The 18,213-nt window shown below is 41.8% G+C and overlaps 3 protein-coding genes across 3 annotated transcripts in view; all 3 read left to right on the top strand.

Annotated features, from left to right (window-relative positions):
- LOC119550914 (zwei Ig domain protein zig-8) overlaps positions 1 to 6,273 on the top strand; it is a 54,816-nt gene extending 48,543 nt beyond the window's left edge. Inside the window, exons 5-8 of the mRNA XM_037859906.1 lie at positions 750 to 869; positions 950 to 1,046; positions 2,903 to 3,000; positions 4,205 to 6,273. Of these exons, the coding sequence (XP_037715834.1) occupies positions 750 to 869; positions 950 to 1,046; positions 2,903 to 3,000; positions 4,205 to 4,518 (629 nt within the window). The 3' untranslated portion in view covers positions 4,519 to 6,273. The remainder of the gene's footprint in view (positions 1 to 749; positions 870 to 949; positions 1,047 to 2,902; positions 3,001 to 4,204) is intronic.
- Positions 6,274 to 6,930: 657 nt separating this feature from the next.
- On the top strand, positions 6,931 to 8,233 carry LOC119551933 (wiskott-Aldrich syndrome protein family member 2). Its single transcript, XM_037861584.1, has 3 exons — positions 6,931 to 6,991; positions 7,059 to 7,893; positions 7,969 to 8,233. The coding sequence occupies exons 1-3, from the start codon at positions 6,931 to 6,933 to the stop codon at positions 8,231 to 8,233; spliced, it is 1,161 nt and encodes a 386-aa protein (XP_037717512.1).
- Positions 8,234 to 8,766: 533 nt separating this feature from the next.
- Positions 8,767 to 10,032, top strand: LOC119551907 (homeobox protein vnd). Its single transcript, XM_037861521.1, has 4 exons — positions 8,767 to 8,824; positions 8,888 to 9,308; positions 9,402 to 9,520; positions 9,611 to 10,032. Exons 1-4 carry the CDS (start codon positions 8,767 to 8,769, stop codon positions 10,030 to 10,032), a joined length of 1,020 nt encoding a protein of 339 aa, XP_037717449.1.
- The last annotated feature ends 8,181 nt before the right edge of the window (positions 10,033 to 18,213 follow it).

Raw genomic sequence — 18,213 nt, 5'->3', positions numbered from 1 at the left:
GAGTTTGCAAACTCGATATACAGATGTTCCAGTTGCAATCCTCATCCGCCTCCTTTGGCTGCAATTTATACCACGGGCTTTGCGGTTGTTTAGGACCTGAAAAGTTTTCCTCTTTACCCGTTTACGAGAGTGAAAGTGGAGCAGCGATTGAAGAGTTTCACTTTGGGGAAAAATGGTTTTCAAGCTTGAGAGCAGGGACATTTTCCATTAAGGCAACTGTCAGCAATCATAAGCTTTAAGTACAAATCGCATTTCGTGGCTGCCCGCAATGATTTTTCTCAATTGAAATCATTGACGCTGCTGTAACAACAAAAGGCACTTCAATGGTTGACATTTTGATTTTGTGGCCCAAATGGAAAGCAGAGAATTCTTTCCAATCTGCCAGGCTTTTGTCTTTTTTTCAGCTTGTTCGCTCTGACAATTCCGCTGAGGGGAGAACAGCTATGGAGCTGCAGGTACCACGGGAGTACGATGCCCGACTGCCTTTTATATGGCATAACAAAAGCTTATCGCCAGCATAATAGAGACACGCGTCCGTGTAATAAAGTAGGGCCCAGCCCCGGATCTCGGTCCCCATACTGGTTCCACTGGCAGACAAACGTGCACTTGGACGTTATCATTAACATTATTATTATTATCATTGTTAGGAAGAGAGAGGGAAAATACTTGGCTTTGTGTACTGTCGACTTAAGTGACTTTTTTCCTTTTCTCATTTTATATATTTTGAATTCTTTCTGTTTTTGTTACAGAACTCAAAGCGGAAATTTTCGGGCCCAGCGATCTGATGGTGAAAACGGGCAGCGACATCAACCTAACGTGTAAAATTATGCAGGGACCCCACGAGCTGGGCAACATATTCTGGTACAAAGGTGCGTATGCGTAATGAACTTTGGCCTACAGCACCAGCACCTCATTTACGCAATTCAATTTGCTACTCTCGGCATTCCAGGCAGCGAAATGCTCGATGGCAAGGGCGAGAACGAAATCGACAGCTCCATGGCCCGGATTCGCGTCGAGGATGATTGGACTGACGGGCTGACTTCGAGGTATGTAACGACTCGCACTCGCACTCGCCATTCCGCCTGCCAAACGTGCAAATGTGTGCCGAGCATTTCAGTTATTTCGCATTAAAATACCGCCTCACTTAATTAAGGCCAGGTGCCAGGAGCACTCGCAGTGGGTAGGGGGTGTTTAAGGAGGGCACCGGGTTCCTCTAGGCTGCAGTTTTGCAGCCACATCCTCACTGGCCGACTGGGGAAACACGGACCACGACTTTGAATGACATTTTAAGGCCAAAGCGAAGGACGAGGCCCGGCTGGAGGACCCTCTGGCCGTCTAGCTCTGGACAGGATCGAGGGGTGGACTAGGCGGGGATATTTCCAGGCAGCTACTCTCTCACAGGGAATAGTGTATTACCTCAGGATAAGTCTTAAATACGACCAAATATTAATTATATTATTAAATATTTTTTGGTTAGCCAGAACATTTTCATCTAGGAATATACAAAAAGGAAAGAGAGAAAAGCAGCCAAGAATACTTCTAAAGTTTTTTAATGTTCCTTTTGTTTAATAATAAAAGATAATAACTCTTTCATAAAATAATGATGAATGATTAAAATGTAAGTTAAGCTCAAGATACATTTGGAAAAGTTTGCTAAGTCATAATATAACTTTTACTAGTCAGCCATGTTAAAATATTTTTTTTGATAAAGTTAAAGTTCCTATTTAGTCCAAAAAACCACAGATAATGTTGTTTTAGAAAAGTATACTAAACATTTTACTATAGAAACAAACCGCAGTACATTCCTATACATAAAAACATAAAGGAACACTTTTCGAAAATGTTAATCAAATGAAAAGGTTACAATTTTACTTATTCTACTTCAGAAGAAACCCAAGCTGTTTACTCTCCATAAACAATGACTTTAGGGTCGGTTATGTCCCAATAAAGCTAGGTAGGGTATTTCAGGCCCTAATGCTCCATTCTTTCGCTCCATCACTGCACAGTTTGCCCGAGTTAGCCGTGTGTGACTTTTAATTTGCCTTAGTCAAGTCAGAGCTTAGTCACTGCCGGATTTGGATTCGGAGTCTACCGAGTCTGCAGTAGTTAGTTGCTCAGTTTCAGCTGCCGCCACGTGATCATTGCCCATTTATGCTGTTAACTAACGACGCAGACGACCATAAAATGCAGGTGCGGCTGACAGAGATGAAAAGAGAGTGGCTTTTCCCAGGGATTAGGCAGGGCTCTTGAAAAAATTACTGGGAAGTCACTGAAAATAATACGAGATAAATGCTTTAAACTTAATAATTGTATTTTGAAAAATATATATTATAATTCTCTCAAATCAAAAATGCTTAGATCAGAATAGTCTCCTGAAAATCAGAAGTTAAAAGTTTCTGATAACAAAAATACCATTTGTTTTTAATATGAAAATATTTTCAAAAAATACTAAAAATGATCATAAACAAATCTAAGAACGGATTTAAGAGTGCGGGTCTTAAAAATAATTATCAAAATACCTATTCAAAATTAATTTTTCCGATTGAAATGACAGAAGGTCATATACATCATATATCAAACATCGGATTTAAACATATTAAAGCGTTCTTGTTCAGAAATTTAAATTCTTAATATTTCCCTCAGTGCAAAGTAACTTCGAATTAGAGTCAGTGGTGTAGGAAACTCGGTACACATTATGCTATCGCATAAAGTAGCAAAAGTTTTGTATTTTTTCTTGACGTTTTTTTTTCTTTTTGGCCCGGCATTCGGTGGCCTTTTGCCGTTTACCTTTTACCTTTGTTCCCCATGCATTTTCACAGCCGTTTCCACTCCCATTACCCCACTCTGCCCCACTGCCATTCACTTTCTCTGTGCTTTCTCTTCCCGGTACTCCGCGGCACAGATTAAAAATCAAGCGCGCCATGCCCGGCGATACTGGCAACTACACCTGTGTGCCGACGGTGGCAAAAACCTCGAGCGTCTATGTGCACGTAATTATTGGTAAGTAAAGTGAGGACTACAGCGCGGCAGCGGGCTTACCTTTCCTGGTGTTTGTGCTGTCAGAGAGTTTTGCATGTTTATGACGGGAAGTGGAAGTTGCCTGTTAGCAGCGGCACATTCGCAATTTGTAATGCCAAGTGCAAAACGGGGCGTGGCCGTGCAGTAATTGCATTGCAGCAGACTCGGCGAGAAATTGCTGTTGGCTTTTTTCCGGCATTTTTCTTCTTTTTTTTCCTGCCTGCCCCCGCATATTTGTATTTGTGCAGCAGCACGGAAATTATTTCTAGTTGCCGCTGCAGCTGGTAACCCTGCTGCAGGCCAATAACACGGGCCATGTGTGCAAAGTCGGCTCCGAAAGGTCTTGGGGGGTCGGGGATTTCGAAGGAGCTTGTCAGATTTATGGCAGCAGCTTGTGTGCTCAAGAGCTCATTGAGAACTATAGCAACTTGTGCTGCCAATGCTTTTCCACGGCACAAACGGAAAATGCATGCATGCTAACCAGCGAGGGCCATGTTATCTGACGGAGAAAAGCCGGCTCAAAGGCAATCAGTGGTAGCAGGAAAATGCTTCAGAGTGCCAACCAATTAACCGATGAACCAAGCGCTCTGCCTTTCAATTGTTTTCCATTCTTGTTCATTTCCTGTGGGGACTTACATAGAGTTTTGGAGTCTATGAACTATCTTAGAATATAAGTAAATAAAAAACCTTTTTCCCTCACTTAAAACTAAAGCTTTTATCATTCTTGTTATTTCCGTTTACAAACAGTTTTGGTTTCTTATTAAAACAAAATTCCCAAAGAAGCTTTGCTACACTGATAAAAATGGATTAGTTAAAATAAATATCTGCAAACTGAATTTTTAAATTTTGTATTAAACATTTGAATTAAAAACAAATACATAATAATCAACACAAAACATTTTAAATATCATGATTTAATTAGAAAATATTTAAATCAAGGTTAAAATAATAGATAGTATCGTAAAACTGATCATTTTATTATTTCCATACTTAAAATCAATAAAAACTTATTTTGATTATTAACAATATTTTAAATATTTGTTTTAGATAACTCAACTATTTTACAATATTTTTAAAGTAATAAACCAATCTATTAGTAGCTAAAGGATCAAAGATAGCTAGTTATCGATATATAGGGGCAAATTCTACCATCCCTAATTGCCTGTATGCTTTCCCTCTTCAACAGGCGAACATCCCGCGGCCATGCAACACAATTCGAGCAGCAACAGCAACAGTTTCTACTGCGGCATCTGCTGCATGCTGCTGAGCATTGTGTCCTGCTGCCTGCAGCACTTTTACGAGGCGGGGTGTAGATATATCCATGCTGCGGCAGCGGTGGCAAAGTCGGCGGGACTAGGGCCCCCGAAGCGAGCAACGCTAACGACCAGTGAAACAGGAGTAAATGCAGCAACAGCAGCAGCAGCAAAAGCAGCAACATCCACAGCAGCAACGTGCAACATGTTGAGAGAACGCCCAGCGGCAATTCGGAGTCTGAGATGAAGGAATAATCAACACGCAGCGAAACACTAAAAAGGCAAAAACACACTCACACACAAAACACTCACAAACACACACATATTCAAGGTGATTTAAGTTTTCTATGTATCGCATGGGGGGTTCAAACATAAGTATTTACTAACTTCTAAGATGAATGCACTTAGTGGAAAAGCAAACATATTATCTGATAAGCTAAAAAGTATTTAACAGTGTTAAGAGTGAATGCAAAACCCTGGTCCGATGGAAACCTATGCATTTTTGTGGGAAATCATAATCTAGCTAAATGTTTTCAGGATAAACTCAACATAAGAGATAATAATGTGTGTTAAATGCATTCTTTTAAATTTGGTATCGAAAAAAAAACAACTGATCATCTGTGAAAGACCCAAAAAACCACATGAAAATAATTAGTTTACTGGATTGCCCAACAATAACTATAGATTCGTTGATAAAGAATTGGTTAAGAACTTACATTGGATATCTGATAATCTCTTTCTACAACCAAACGTCGATTGCACACCCATAGTTACACCAGCCACACTCCTTCATTATGAAATAAGACTTACTAGCTATAAATATCCCCAACAGCCCAGAACACACACAAACAGAAAACGCAGTTCTCTGCAATCACAATACCTAAATTCTATGCAATCTCTAACTGCCAACGAACTCGCACTCCAGTAGCCCATCGCATCCAGTTGTTGGGTTGAAATTTGCTGTAAATAATTGCCATTCGAGAGAAATTAATTCAAGAGTACTTCGAACTATTAGTAAGCCCTGATTAAGAACAAAAGATGATTTTCCGTTCGAGTACGGCTCGGTTGCTTTGCACATTTATCAGTTTTAGGCAACAGCTATCGTTAAGTACGATTATGAATGTATGTATAGACGATAAGTGGATAAACTACAGGAGCGATTACTGGATTTCATCCATCAGCACTCGAAGTTATGGTATAAACTGTTTGTGTCTGACCCAATTGTGGTCGAAGCTCGTTTAATTGTACATAATTAGTTTTGGCTAGAAACACACGCAAAAAAAGAGAAAAACCAAAAACAAAAGAGGGGAATATTTAAAAATAAATGCAATTTATAATTGTGCTTATCGATATAATTGATACGAATGCAATGCGAATGTGCAGGCACTGTAAATAAATTCATTAGTAGTCGAAATTGTAATTTTAATTAACTCTTAAACGATATAAACAGATAAAACCGATAATTGCGATTCTAAAGTTGCGAACCGCCCTACTTGGTAAGCCGCACACTGAGGCAAAATTGGCAAAATTCACCAGCAAAACCAAAGATACTAAACACAATAAAAATAAAAAACTTCAAATAATAGTAAAAGATAGTTAAATTTAATACGGACCCTTGGACCCAGAGCCCGCATCTTGTAAATAGAGTGAATGGAAAAGCATTAATCAGAGCAGGCTATTTACTAAGCTAAATCAGTTGAGTGTCAAGTATAAAAGTCGGCTCTAAATTGAAAAACAAAAAAAAACACAATAACGAAACCCTAGCGAATACATTATGTACGAGTGTATGTCACAGCATTGCAGCTAAAAGTATATTCATACATATATAAACCAGGTACTCTCAAATCATTTATATGTGTGCGTATCCATAGGTACCCTACATATGCATAAACAGATAGGATCGTTTAAAAATCGACATCAAACACACGGACACTGCAGGCGAGAGTTTTGTGAAATGAAACCAAATCGATTCAATAAAATTATAATTTAGAAAATTTAAAAAGCTGATTTGAATTTCTTTGTGGGTTGGGTAGTAAGCAGTGGTATTTACAGGCTTGGATCTCTTTGGATCTCTATAAACTGGTAAAATAATAATAACTCACTTCTTTGTTTTTATGCTCTAATCAAAACTAATATTTTGAGTCCTTTCCACAATAGCTTAACAATTAAACAACACACCTGGGTGTTTGTTCTTGTGAGTTTATAACTCTTTAGTTGTTATGATAGCTGAGTTTGCTCATTTGAAGCTCATAAAATCATTAGCTTAGAATAAATTATATTTGCTTTGTATTTTTTTTCATATTAAAAAATAAACCAGATCACTTCTGATAGCATAAATTGCTCATTCAGGGGCTTAGTTTAAAAACCCGTTTGGACACAGTCTTACTAGAAATGCTGGTAATGCGTTCATTGACTCTCGATGATGTTTTCTTGGAGACCGTATAATATATTCAAATTAAATCTTTGGCTTGATGTTGTCGAATATGATGATGTGATGGGAGCCGTCCAATATTCACATAATTGCAATTCATCTCCAATTCTGGTGGAACTAACGAACCGTTCCTTTTTAACCGCCTTGCCATTAATTCTGGCGAAAGGTATAAATAAAACCAGAGCCGAGTGAACGCATTTTAGTCCGTTGTTGTCCAGATCTAAGAACATGTTGCAGCTGTCACTAGCCCTGCTGCTATTTCTGGCTCTTTTCGCTAGCCTAGAAGCAGGTGTGTGTTTTCAGTGGGAAACCTTTCAGCCATTTCAAGAACTCATTATAAATTATCTTACCCTCAGCACCTTCCCCATCATCTGGATTAAAACAAGAGAAACTTGTGCGGGTATATGAAATCAATGAGGCACAGTACAAGCGGATTTTGCAACTGACCAATGGCAGGAATGTAATATCGGAGGCTCGGTTGATCAACGGAGGCATCTCCACCGTAGGCGAGACTTTGAATTCCGGTTGGAACTCTCTTCTACGGATCGTGGGTCTGACCACCGTCAGAAAGGCTGATGAGGCCGAGAAGGTGGACTTTGAAGGTCAGCCCTTATGTGTGATCAAGACACGAGAGGGCGAGAGTAGGGGCGAGGAAGTGATCTCAGCACGAAGCTCGGGATCAGCCGACGAGGCCGAAGAAGAGGATTCCACTATCCACTGCATAGTGGTGCTCAAGAAGGACAGCGACTTTGAGCTGCCCACCCAGGATCCTCATCCAAACTTCGTCCAGTACTGGAATAAACCACAGACCCCTACTCCTGTAGAGGAATCCCCTGTTCAAAATAAGCCTGAAGAAGTGTCTGAGGAGGAAGTGGCCATTGAGGAGACCACTCCAGCTCCTTTAAAAAAGAAGAAGATCAACAAGAGCACTTATCCAAAGGAAGCCGGTTTGGAGGAGGAATCGGATAAATCCCGACAGTATCCTTACCCACCAGTGCCGCCACAGTATGGAGCTGCCTATCCACCTCCACCCCCTCCTTATGGAGGCTATCCCTACCCTACCTATCCCAATCCCCAGCCTTATCCCAACCCGCAGCCTTATCCCATTCCTCAGCTTTATCCGAACCCTCAGGCATTTGGTCCTCAACTTCCCATCGGACCTTCACCCTATGGACAGTCACCTTATGGACAGTCACCTTATGGACAGTCACCGTATGGACAGTCACCTTATGGACAGTCACCTTATGGACAGGTACCTTATGGACCATACCCGCAGCCCATCTATAACCCCCAACCGCCCATTGGTCCCTATCCTCAACCTATTTATGGATCTAATGGAAATCCACACTTGGATCTTCAGGCCCATTTGGCCCAGGGAAATGCAATCGAGGATAAAGAGAAGGCCGAGGCTGATGACGACCTGGAATCAGATGAAGACTCCTACGAGTCCGAAGATGAAGATGACTATCGCTATAAGAAACGTTATTACTCCCAAAAGCCTTTGTACCTTCAAGAAACGTATAATAACTAAGAATAAAGAAAATATCAACTGAACTTAAAGGTTATCTTTATTATTATTATATAAAGGTTGGGCTGGAAAGATATAAGTCAAGGGCTTACTTTAAGTGATGGGTGTAAGATCCTAGGAATTTCTTGGTTATGATTTGCGAACCGTTTTCTGGGAGTCTACGAATGATCCGCAGTCTAGAGTTGAGTATGTTCTCTGCGCCATCGGTCTCCTTTGCAAGCTAGACCATAAATAAGAATATTATCATTCAATCTGCGAAACTAGACGAGCTAGTCGTGTTTTTGCAATAAAATCATTAATTAAACAAGTTTGGGCAGGGTGGTGATTAAAGAGAACTGGGTCAACGCGTAAATTATGTAGATTGGCGTCGATTAGAGCAAAGCTATAACTGTAGATGAGTAGTTTGGGTTGATCCATTTGAATGACAATGCCGAAAAGGAATTTTGGTTCGTCAAGCCATCAAGTTGTCGGCAGAGAAAGACTTTCGAAATATATAAACGAGGGAGCCGAGCTATTGGAGCTTATTCGCAATCGCCATGAAGTTCTTACCAGTTCTGGCAGTGATCGTGCTCTGCGCAGCGGCAGTCCAGGCTGGTGAGGTTTCCTGAAATCTGATCCTGATGGAAGGGGGCGTTTAATGATTTCTCCACATAACAGGCACTGGTCGTCCTCAGTTGGTGCGTCTGCACCAGGTTACCCGGGAGGAGTACAACGAGCTCCTCCGGCTCACCCAGGGCAAGGAGGAGGTTTCCGAGGCCCGTCTTCTCAGCAGCTCCATTGCCGGCATCAAGGGTTTGGCTTCCGGCCTCGCTGCTGGTAATTTTATTCCAGCTATCTTCAATTCCGGCTCCAAGGATCAGCCCAAGAAGGGACGCCCCCTGTGCGTGATCTCCAGCAATGATTTCGATCAGTATCATGATGAGGAAAGGCGCTTGGGACGTGTGGTGAGCATCGAATTCGAGCCAAGTAGCGGCTCCAGCTCGGGATCCTCGTCGGGCAGTGGAAGTGGTCACGGAAGTGGAAGTGGTCATGGAAGTGGAAGTGGTCACGGAAGTGGAAGTGGCCATGGAAGTGGAAGTGGTCATGGAAGTGGAAGTAGTCATGGAAGTGGAAGTAGTCATGGCAGCAGCAGTGGTCACGGTAGCGGACACGGCAGTGGCCATGGAAGTGATAGCGATGAGGACGAAGATGTGTCCACTGTGAACTGCATCCTGATTGTTAATGGCACAGACACGTATACTAAACCTAAGCCCAAGCCCAAACCAGATCACGAACACGGACATGGAAGTGGAAGCGGAAGTGGAAGTAGTAGTGGACATGGAAGTGGAAGTGGACATGGAAGTGGAAGTAGTAGTGGACATGGAAGTGGAAGTGGAAGTAGTAGTGGACATGGATACGGACACGGATCCAAGCCATCACCTTTCTACCCACCCCCTCCCCCGTACTATCCTCCTTACTACAGCTACCCACCCTACTATCCTCCCTACCCCTACCCACCACCTCCTCCACCACCACCACCAAAGCACCACCATTTCAGCGGAGATAAGCGATCGTTCGATGACGAGGAGGAGGACGCGAGTCGCCTGATCGAAGCCTACAAGGGATTGTACTACCTGCCCGGGGGATACCCTCTGAGGATCGGAAAGTACTCGAAGGTCAGCCAAGAGACCTCCGCCTATCAGCCAGCCAGCTATCCCAAGCAGGAGTATGCAAACACCTATCCCAAGGTGGTTCGCAACTATGGACTGACCCATCCCGCTCCCGTCTACGTGCGATCGCCACAATTCGAGCAGGAACATTAGAGAAATTCTCCATTAGACCAATCAACTTTTGAATAAACGAAATTAAATTATTATTTACAAAATGGATCGTGTTTAGAATATTATATCGGGGTTCCAATCTTAGTTCTTACAATAATTTTGTTAGGGATGCTTTTATAAGGAATGCAGGTTAGAGGTTCTGCTATAGTATTTTCAACGAATATTTAATTTTTTTATACTTATTGTAGCCTTGAGAGATTCATGTTTTATTTATTATAGTAACTTAGTACTTTTATTTTACTATTTTCCTGTTTCATTTTGTTTATCGAATTCCATATAAAAAAAGCTTCGGGGTAAGTAACTTTGATGGGTAAACCCATGATTTAATTGGAACCACATGTTCCCAAACCCTTCCTGCTTTTGAATTCATAGCTGATAGGAGGGCGAATCAGAGAACCATCAATCGCAGACGCATGTGCCTTCATAATTGGACTTGCAATTGAGTGGCAGAATCGCTCATTTGTTGCATGTTTGCGAGAGATGGCCTACACCGGTGGCTGTGTGTTTGTTCGTGTGCGTGTTTGATCAAAAGTGTTACAAGGTCCTGCCACTAACAATGCCAGAAAGAAACGTTGATCTAGGCAGCACAACAGTGCCACCATGTAAACAAGCAGCATTACACTTTCCCCAGCCACACACACTAGTTCGCTCGGAGGAGTATTGGGGGACAGCGACAATTGAAAGTGTAACACATCGTTGCCTTTTGTAGAGCTCCGGCTGCCTCTTTGCTGCACCTGCACTGGGAAAAAAAATATAGAAAATAATGATAGAAAATAATAATTTGTGTAATAATTTCGTATAATAAACAGGGCTTTGGTAATTTTTCATAGGCAAGATCTCCTAAGCTCATATATTTCATTGAAGATTATAATATATATTAATATATAACTTATTTTGTATTTTCTAAGACAGAAAGTAAAACTGATTTTAAAGACGTGTACAATTTTTACCCAACTCCTACTAAAAATTAAGTGCAATATAGCTCTCGGTTTAATGATATTTTATTGACTCATTCGATAGTCTTGAAAAATTAAAAGATATTTTAGAAATCTGCTTAAAGTAACAAGGGCCACCTAAAAGACTGAGTTTCTAATATTATTTTGCATCAATATAAAAGTGAAAAAACCTGAAAATATACATATCATTTATTTTCAATTTCCAATTTCATTTCAAAACTAGTATTTTTCAATTTACACAAATCAAATGGTTTTAAAGACATGTGAAATAGTAAATATTTAGTATAAAATGTTTTTTGGTTTAAAAATCCTTAATTGACTTATTTGATAGCCTTTAACAGTCTTAAGAAATTTGTCAGATCTACCTAAAAGAACATAGGCCACCTAAAAAGACTGAGTTTCTAGTATTGTTTTTCATTAATTAATTGTAAAAACCTAATTTTTTTCTCAGTGTACAAACTGATACTCGCATACTGACACACAGTCATGCGCTGGCGAAGGACAACTAACGCACAGGCATAAAAGAGAATAAATTAAAGAACAACTCAAAATAACCGCGGGGCAATTGGCAGTGGTGCATCGCATGTGGGCGTGACAGCCGTTGTGGGCGTGGGCGGGTGAGTGGGAGTGGGCGTGGCGATTTGAACGCCCGCTTGCAGTTAAGTGCAAGTGCATCGATGGCAGCAGCGAAAGAGTGAAAGGGAGGCAGCGAAAGTCGCCTTTGGCCTCATTGCGTTTTTAGCTGCGCCTGCCATCCTGCCATCCTGCCACGCCCACTGCGCCGCCCACGCCCACCCATTTCGGCCATGTTGTGTCTATGCACTGCAAAATAATTACTTTCATATCCTGCGGCAATTAAATTCATTTAGTTTGCCACCAATCTCCCCAGCACTCTGATTAAGACATTCATTCCGCTTCGCATTCAACGGCTTACGCTTGTGGCTGTTGAACCCAACTCATAGTCGTAACCCCCCCTGGGAAACCCCCTTGGAAGCCCCCTTGGAATCCCCCTAGGAAGACCCCCTTTCAGCCTTCTCGTCTGACCAAGCAACTCTAAACTATGTCAACTGTTAACTTTTCCTTTCTATTTTTGCTATTTGTTGCGCTCGTTGTTTTTGCAGCCGCCGGCATTCCGCTCCTATGGCCTGCATGTTTTTCAAGGACTCTACATAGTTTATCCAACAACATCAAGTATACACCCGCACACCATTCCACGCACAACCAGCCAACACACATGTGGCACGGGGGCGGGGGTTTTTTGGGAAAAAGCGTGTAGCTGCCATTTTGGACATGGCTGAGTTGAATGTAAGCAAATTGCTAAGAGCACTGCAAGTCTGTTGCTCCGCCGGAGACAAAAAATAAAATGAAATTGCCCAAAAATTGCTGCCCTCAAAAAGGCACTAAAGTGTGTCTAAAGAAGTCGTCAACGCCAAGGGAGAATCGAGTCCTGGAATTAAGTGATTAGATGGGTCTTAATGCTAAATTTAAAGTGGAATAAGCCCTTAAAAACACATATAATTATTTTTTGATCAAAATTTAATTTTAACTTTACTTTAAGGAAAAAAACCTAGTCTTGATTTAAGAACATTTGTTTTTGAAAAGTTCCAAAACCTTCTTTGTCAAGTGACTTTTATGTTTATTATCCCAAATTGTACAAATAAATAAAAATAATTCGGAAGTCTGAAGTTAAAAGCACAATGGAATACTTATCAAAACAATTTTTGAATGAAATGGTTTATATTTATAAATATTTCTGTATAGATTATTTTTACACGTGTATCTTTGGACTTTCTTAGTTCGTAACCACTAAGAATTTCAAATATGCCATAAAACCATTAAGAACATATTGCTCATTTGTAATCATTCGATGGTCTTGAAATCAAAAGATAGTTAAACACTCGGGTGTTTTTGGCTCTTGATTCTCTTGAATGCTTATTGCAATGATGAAGATAAATTAGGTCTTGAATAATTTCTGGTTTCTGGTCTGGTGGGGGAAGTCAAGCAACCTTTCAGAACCCACGTCAGCATCGTAATAATCGTCTTCATCATGTAAATGTCAATTTAACGGAATATTAATGCAGGCACGCCATTGCAAAGAAACACCCACACATGTGCCAACATGTGTCTTTGATATCACCGGAAGTGCGCACACAAATACACGCTCGAGTGCCATTTTGTTAAGGCGCAAAAATTGATAAGTGCCTTGTGGTTATTGCGGTATTTGGTGGCCATTAACACAACGAGCGGGGGTGGTACACAGTACACTGCACCAACACAGTGATAATAAAATGTATGCCATAAGAGGCTGTGGAAGAAGAAGCACATGGAGCAGGAGTAGGCGTTATTTGCACGTCAATCAAACATGGCGTCAAATAATCATTAACAAACGCCCGCACACACGCACAAACAATGGTGTGATTTAAGGATTTTTAAGGAGTGAGTGGGTTGTAAGTGATGTGTTTGTGCTTGTGCCTGTGTTTGTGTCTGTGCTTCTGCGATTGTGTTCGTGTTGTCTGTCATGTAGTTGTCCCTGACATTGGTTTTGCTTGCCGTTGATTTGGTGGCTTAACTGATTTGTGGTTGCGAAAGCCTCGGGAGCAGCCTCTCCGGCTGGATTCGCAGATGAAAGCCTTATTGGGAAATCAAACAGCTGGAATCCACTGTAACCTTTCAGTGAAGACCTTGCCAGTGCGGTTTCGTTCGAATAAAACCAGCACTATAATTAAATTAAAAACAAAAATAAAGGCTTTCAAGCGAAGGAAGCAATTTAATAATTAGAGTATTAATTGTTACTTAAGATTCCTTATTCTTTTCACTTACAATGCTTTTATCCAAAGGCTAAGAAAAGTGTTGGAACCTACTATGGAGGTGCCTCGCAAGTCGCTAGAGCCCTTAAATCACTTTGAAATATAATTTTAGGTGTCTAAAAGTATGCAGTGAATAAAGCAACTTTTAAATGTAATTTTAAAGTGATCTCTAAACCCTAGGGATATTTGTGATGCCCACCGTATAATTTTTTGTCACAAAAATAACAGAATTTTGTAATCATTATTACCACGCCTAAAAGTATGCATTGAAAAAACGTCGAAGCCCATCGGATTGCCCCATTCAACACTTATTGTTGTACAATTGGAGATACTGTATTTGTATTTTAAACTTTAAATATAGTAACCTTTTGACCGTCTTGGAAATCTAAAAAAAGTCTTCAGATACATATAAACCTCTAAGGAAAATATTGAGTTACAAGCTTAAGAAAAGCTAAGAACTCGGATGTTTCCTAAAAAACAGCTAACATACTTTTTGTGGCTGCCTCGCCTGCCCCTGGCATTTAATAATTTCTTGTCAACCTGAGCTAACTGAAAGCCCGGAATGGCAATTTGGCATCAATATCGTACCTGCCAGGCCCTCACCTGTTTCGAGATGGAGATGGAGAGACCTGAAACGTACTATGTGTTCGCAGCACTAACGAGCTGTGATTTTTCTTGCCATCAGCAGAGGCTGAATGGAGTGACTGCAAGTCAATGCGATTGGCGTCAATTAAGTGCCATAAGCGACACAACAAGCCGTCAGTCAGACAGTCAGTCCGTCGGTCGTTCCGTCCGTCGATCCTACGGTCCTTTAGTCCTTCAGTCCGCCATCCGGCCGGAGTTTAACGCTCTTCAGCTCACTCCGGCTTAGTTGGGCCCCGCTTTTGACACACTTTCGAGCGGCAGCAGCAGAAGCAGTAGATTGATTGGCGCCACTCAATTGGCAACCTTTTTGGCCTGGCCCGGCATGGTTTGGTGTGGTATAGTATGCTTTGGTTCGGTAGCCGGGTTGCCAGGCTTTGGTTTACCGATGACTTCATGTGCAGCATCGTTACACGCATCGCCTGCCATCCATCGGCGTCCTTTTTTTTTGTTCGACAAGCGATTAGAATAAATTGCAACATGCTGGCAAAACGACAGGCCTCCTTCGGATTTGGGGGTTCGGGCACTGTTTTTGATTCCAATATTCTGATACTGCTACGAACTCGTATCGAGCTCAACGCTATGCATTTGACACGAGTGCCGATTTCTGCTTCAATAATTCCCCCAATATCTCAATGTGCATCTCGAAAGTTCTCGAGCATCGAGTGCCTCAGTGTGGGCGGGTGAGTGTAATCAATTTTAGTGGCAACGCAAAGTTTTTCAATGCGCTGCCATTCAATTAAAAATTTGTGCAGAACTTTATTTTGCTGTTAAGTGGCAATCTACATGCATCCCCCACTGCCACTGCCACACCCACACACCATACCACACACTATATGTGCACATATATAAAGGGGTTTATTTTGTTGGCTGCATCGCGCGCACATCTGTAAATACAACTATAAATGGCTTTGAAGAGTTTCCCTTTTCGGCTTTCTTTTTTATGGTTTTGTTGTGGGTTGATTTATGTGCACATGCCAGTCAAATTGATGAATTGCCTTTGAAAGACGATCAAATAAAATCAGAAGCGAAGCGAAAGGGGCCAAAGCCCCGGCCCCATAAGTTCTGCGATAAATTGTAGTAGTTAAACGGTCTGGCAAGAAGTTTAAACAAATATATAAATTTTGATTTAACAACTTAATTGCGATTGCACAAGTGTAAACTGCATGTTTTGATCTATTGTTGTTGTAGATCTAGATTAAACAAAATCTTTGTTAGCCTTTTTGCCCACCGACGAAATGAGAAAAGATTCAATTTCGTTTGTGGGAAAAATGTTACGAGTATATGTATGTACAGCTCTTGTTTGTTGTTTTGATGACAACAAAAATGATATGCTATGCAAAAGTTAATCAAAATTTGTTTAGCAATGCACAGGACCCACACAAACACACACATAAGCCACTTGAAAAATGACATCAAACCTGGGATAAGAAGCAGCAGCAGATGACGGAGAAATTGAAAAATAATAACAAAAAGTTACCCTGGCAGCCGTCGTTGTATCTTGGCTCTAATTTAATGCGATGAGTTCTCGGCATACTTTTTGTTTTTTAATTTATCCACCAGCCCGCAGCACTTTCCCCACTTTTCCCCGATTTGGCCATTTGTGGAGCACCTGCCTCCAACTTGAGATGCTGCCATTATTCAATCTGTTGGTGTCCTGGCCGTCATAGTTGCTGATTCTGGTGCTGGTGCTGTCGGGATCTTGTTTGTGTTTATGTTTTAATAAAACATCGCCAGCCCTGCGAGGTCCTGGGGACCCCACATCACCACATCACCACCCCCTTTCACAGATGCTGGCAAAGTCAAGAGTAAGTCATGAGTAAATCTTATTATTTTATCCTTTGTTATTGCATTCTCGATGGCTTTTCCCGGCCAGGCTTAGGCTTTGATCCTGGGTCCTTGCTGCTTTCTCCGTGCTCCTTTCTCCTTGGTCCTTGGCCCGGCTACCACCCAATTTAATCATCCCCCGCCTCCCGCTGTTATCATAAATCTGCATGCTGGCGAGGCATGTTTCGACTGCTCCGAGTTCGGCTCTCAATCCGATCCCGATGCACACTACGTCATATGTCAACTGCATCAATATTTGCATTTTGATTGAAACTTACAAGGAGGCAAAAGTCTGTCCCAATTTGCATATCCTTCGTTGCCAATCTGGCTCCAGCTCGAATATTCTGTTCAACCATACCACCCTAATCCCCGGCCAACAAACAGCTTAAATGGCTTTAAGATATGACTGCTGGCGACGGCGACTCTTTGGCTATTTATGTCTAAATTGGCAAATAGCAAATGGTGATGGCCGAAATGCAGTTTTGCTGTTAATTTCACTTACAACGCACATTAAATGCAGACAGCAGCAGCAACATCAGCACCAGGAACATCCTGCATCCTGCATCCAGCTGCAAAACCACCCACAGGAGCCAACAAAAAGATGTTTGTCCATAATCAGTGCAAAGTGCAGTGGCAGTCCAATTCGCATGGAGTGCAATGGGGGGAGTCCCCGACTTTTGGCTATTTCGGTTTTGCCTGCCAGTCGTAGCCATCGTTGTCGATGCCGTTGTCGTTGTCGTTCCCATTGCCGTTGTTGTGCCAAATTAGGTCAAAATGCGTTCAATTCCGCACGAAATGTCAAAATAAACAAGTTAGCCAACGGCTAAATAGCCCGGCACCCATGTGGAGATGAGTGCCTGGCTGTTATAACGCCAGACAAGAACCACCTTTTGTTGTCCCCTTAAAAGAAAATTCCGAAAGTTGATTGAAAGAGCCATAAATGGGTTGAGTGATTCCCCAAAAGTATTCAAAGCATGATAAAGGAAGCTGTATGACATGGCAAACATCTTAGTATTTATCAAAACCATACAACACCATAGGCTCTGCTATTCAAACCCACATTTTCCCGAATCAGTTCCACTTAGAATGGCCATGGGCTGAATCAAAATTGATCCCCTTTCGATCTATGGAGCGGTTTAATGGCCAGATCGGATTACCCAGCTGCACTCGAAGGAGCCTTGGCAATGGCCAGGTATGGAAATTAATTGGCACTTGCTAATGGCAAGCATTCAAATGCCCGAGTCAAGTACTCCCAGTCAAGGGGATGGTGGATATTTGGGATGCGGATGAGGCAGACACATGCCCAACAATAGTGCGATAATTTCGTTTAATTAAGCCTAGCCCAAGTCCCTACAGCTCCGCCCCCTGTGGCACCGAGGGTGCGTTGCATAATCCCAGTACAATGTCGGGTGCGGAGGGGGGTCTAATTCGAGGGGGGGAGGCCAACAACAGCAACAGCTGCATTTCATTACAATTTTTCAATTACTATTAACTTGATGCGGACTCATTACAGGACTCGGGCTCCCTCGTCCTTTTCCATCAGCTGGCTTATCGTAATTAATTTTGCGGCTTCTGCTTGTCTCCTGTCCCCCCCTTGCTTTCCCCTCTCTACCGCCCTCGGGCAGACATTTCATTAGGAAAATTGTTTATTAAAAAATAAATAGAATTAAACAATAAGCGAGAACAAGAAGCAAATGGCCAGGACGCTGTCGTCGCCGCAACTTTTCCTTTGCATGCAAAGTCACGCCCCCTTTTGGTTTTAGCCCCCCTTTTCCTTTGCCAGCCTGTAAGTTGCGCTTATCACGGAGCATAATCATAAAAAGTTATGCGCTTGCTAATTTGATTAATGGCATTTCCTTGGCCGCAATCCAAATTCATAATGACTGTGCTCGGGCTAGGAAATTATTATTACTTCTAATTACAACGAGACA

This window comes from Drosophila subpulchrella, chromosome 2R, assembly GCF_014743375.2.
Source record: "Drosophila subpulchrella strain 33 F10 #4 breed RU33 chromosome 2R, RU_Dsub_v1.1 Primary Assembly, whole genome shotgun sequence".
NCBI lineage: Eukaryota > Metazoa > Arthropoda > Insecta > Diptera > Drosophilidae > Drosophila > Drosophila subpulchrella.
This window is presented reverse-complemented; position numbering and strand designations above follow the sequence as displayed.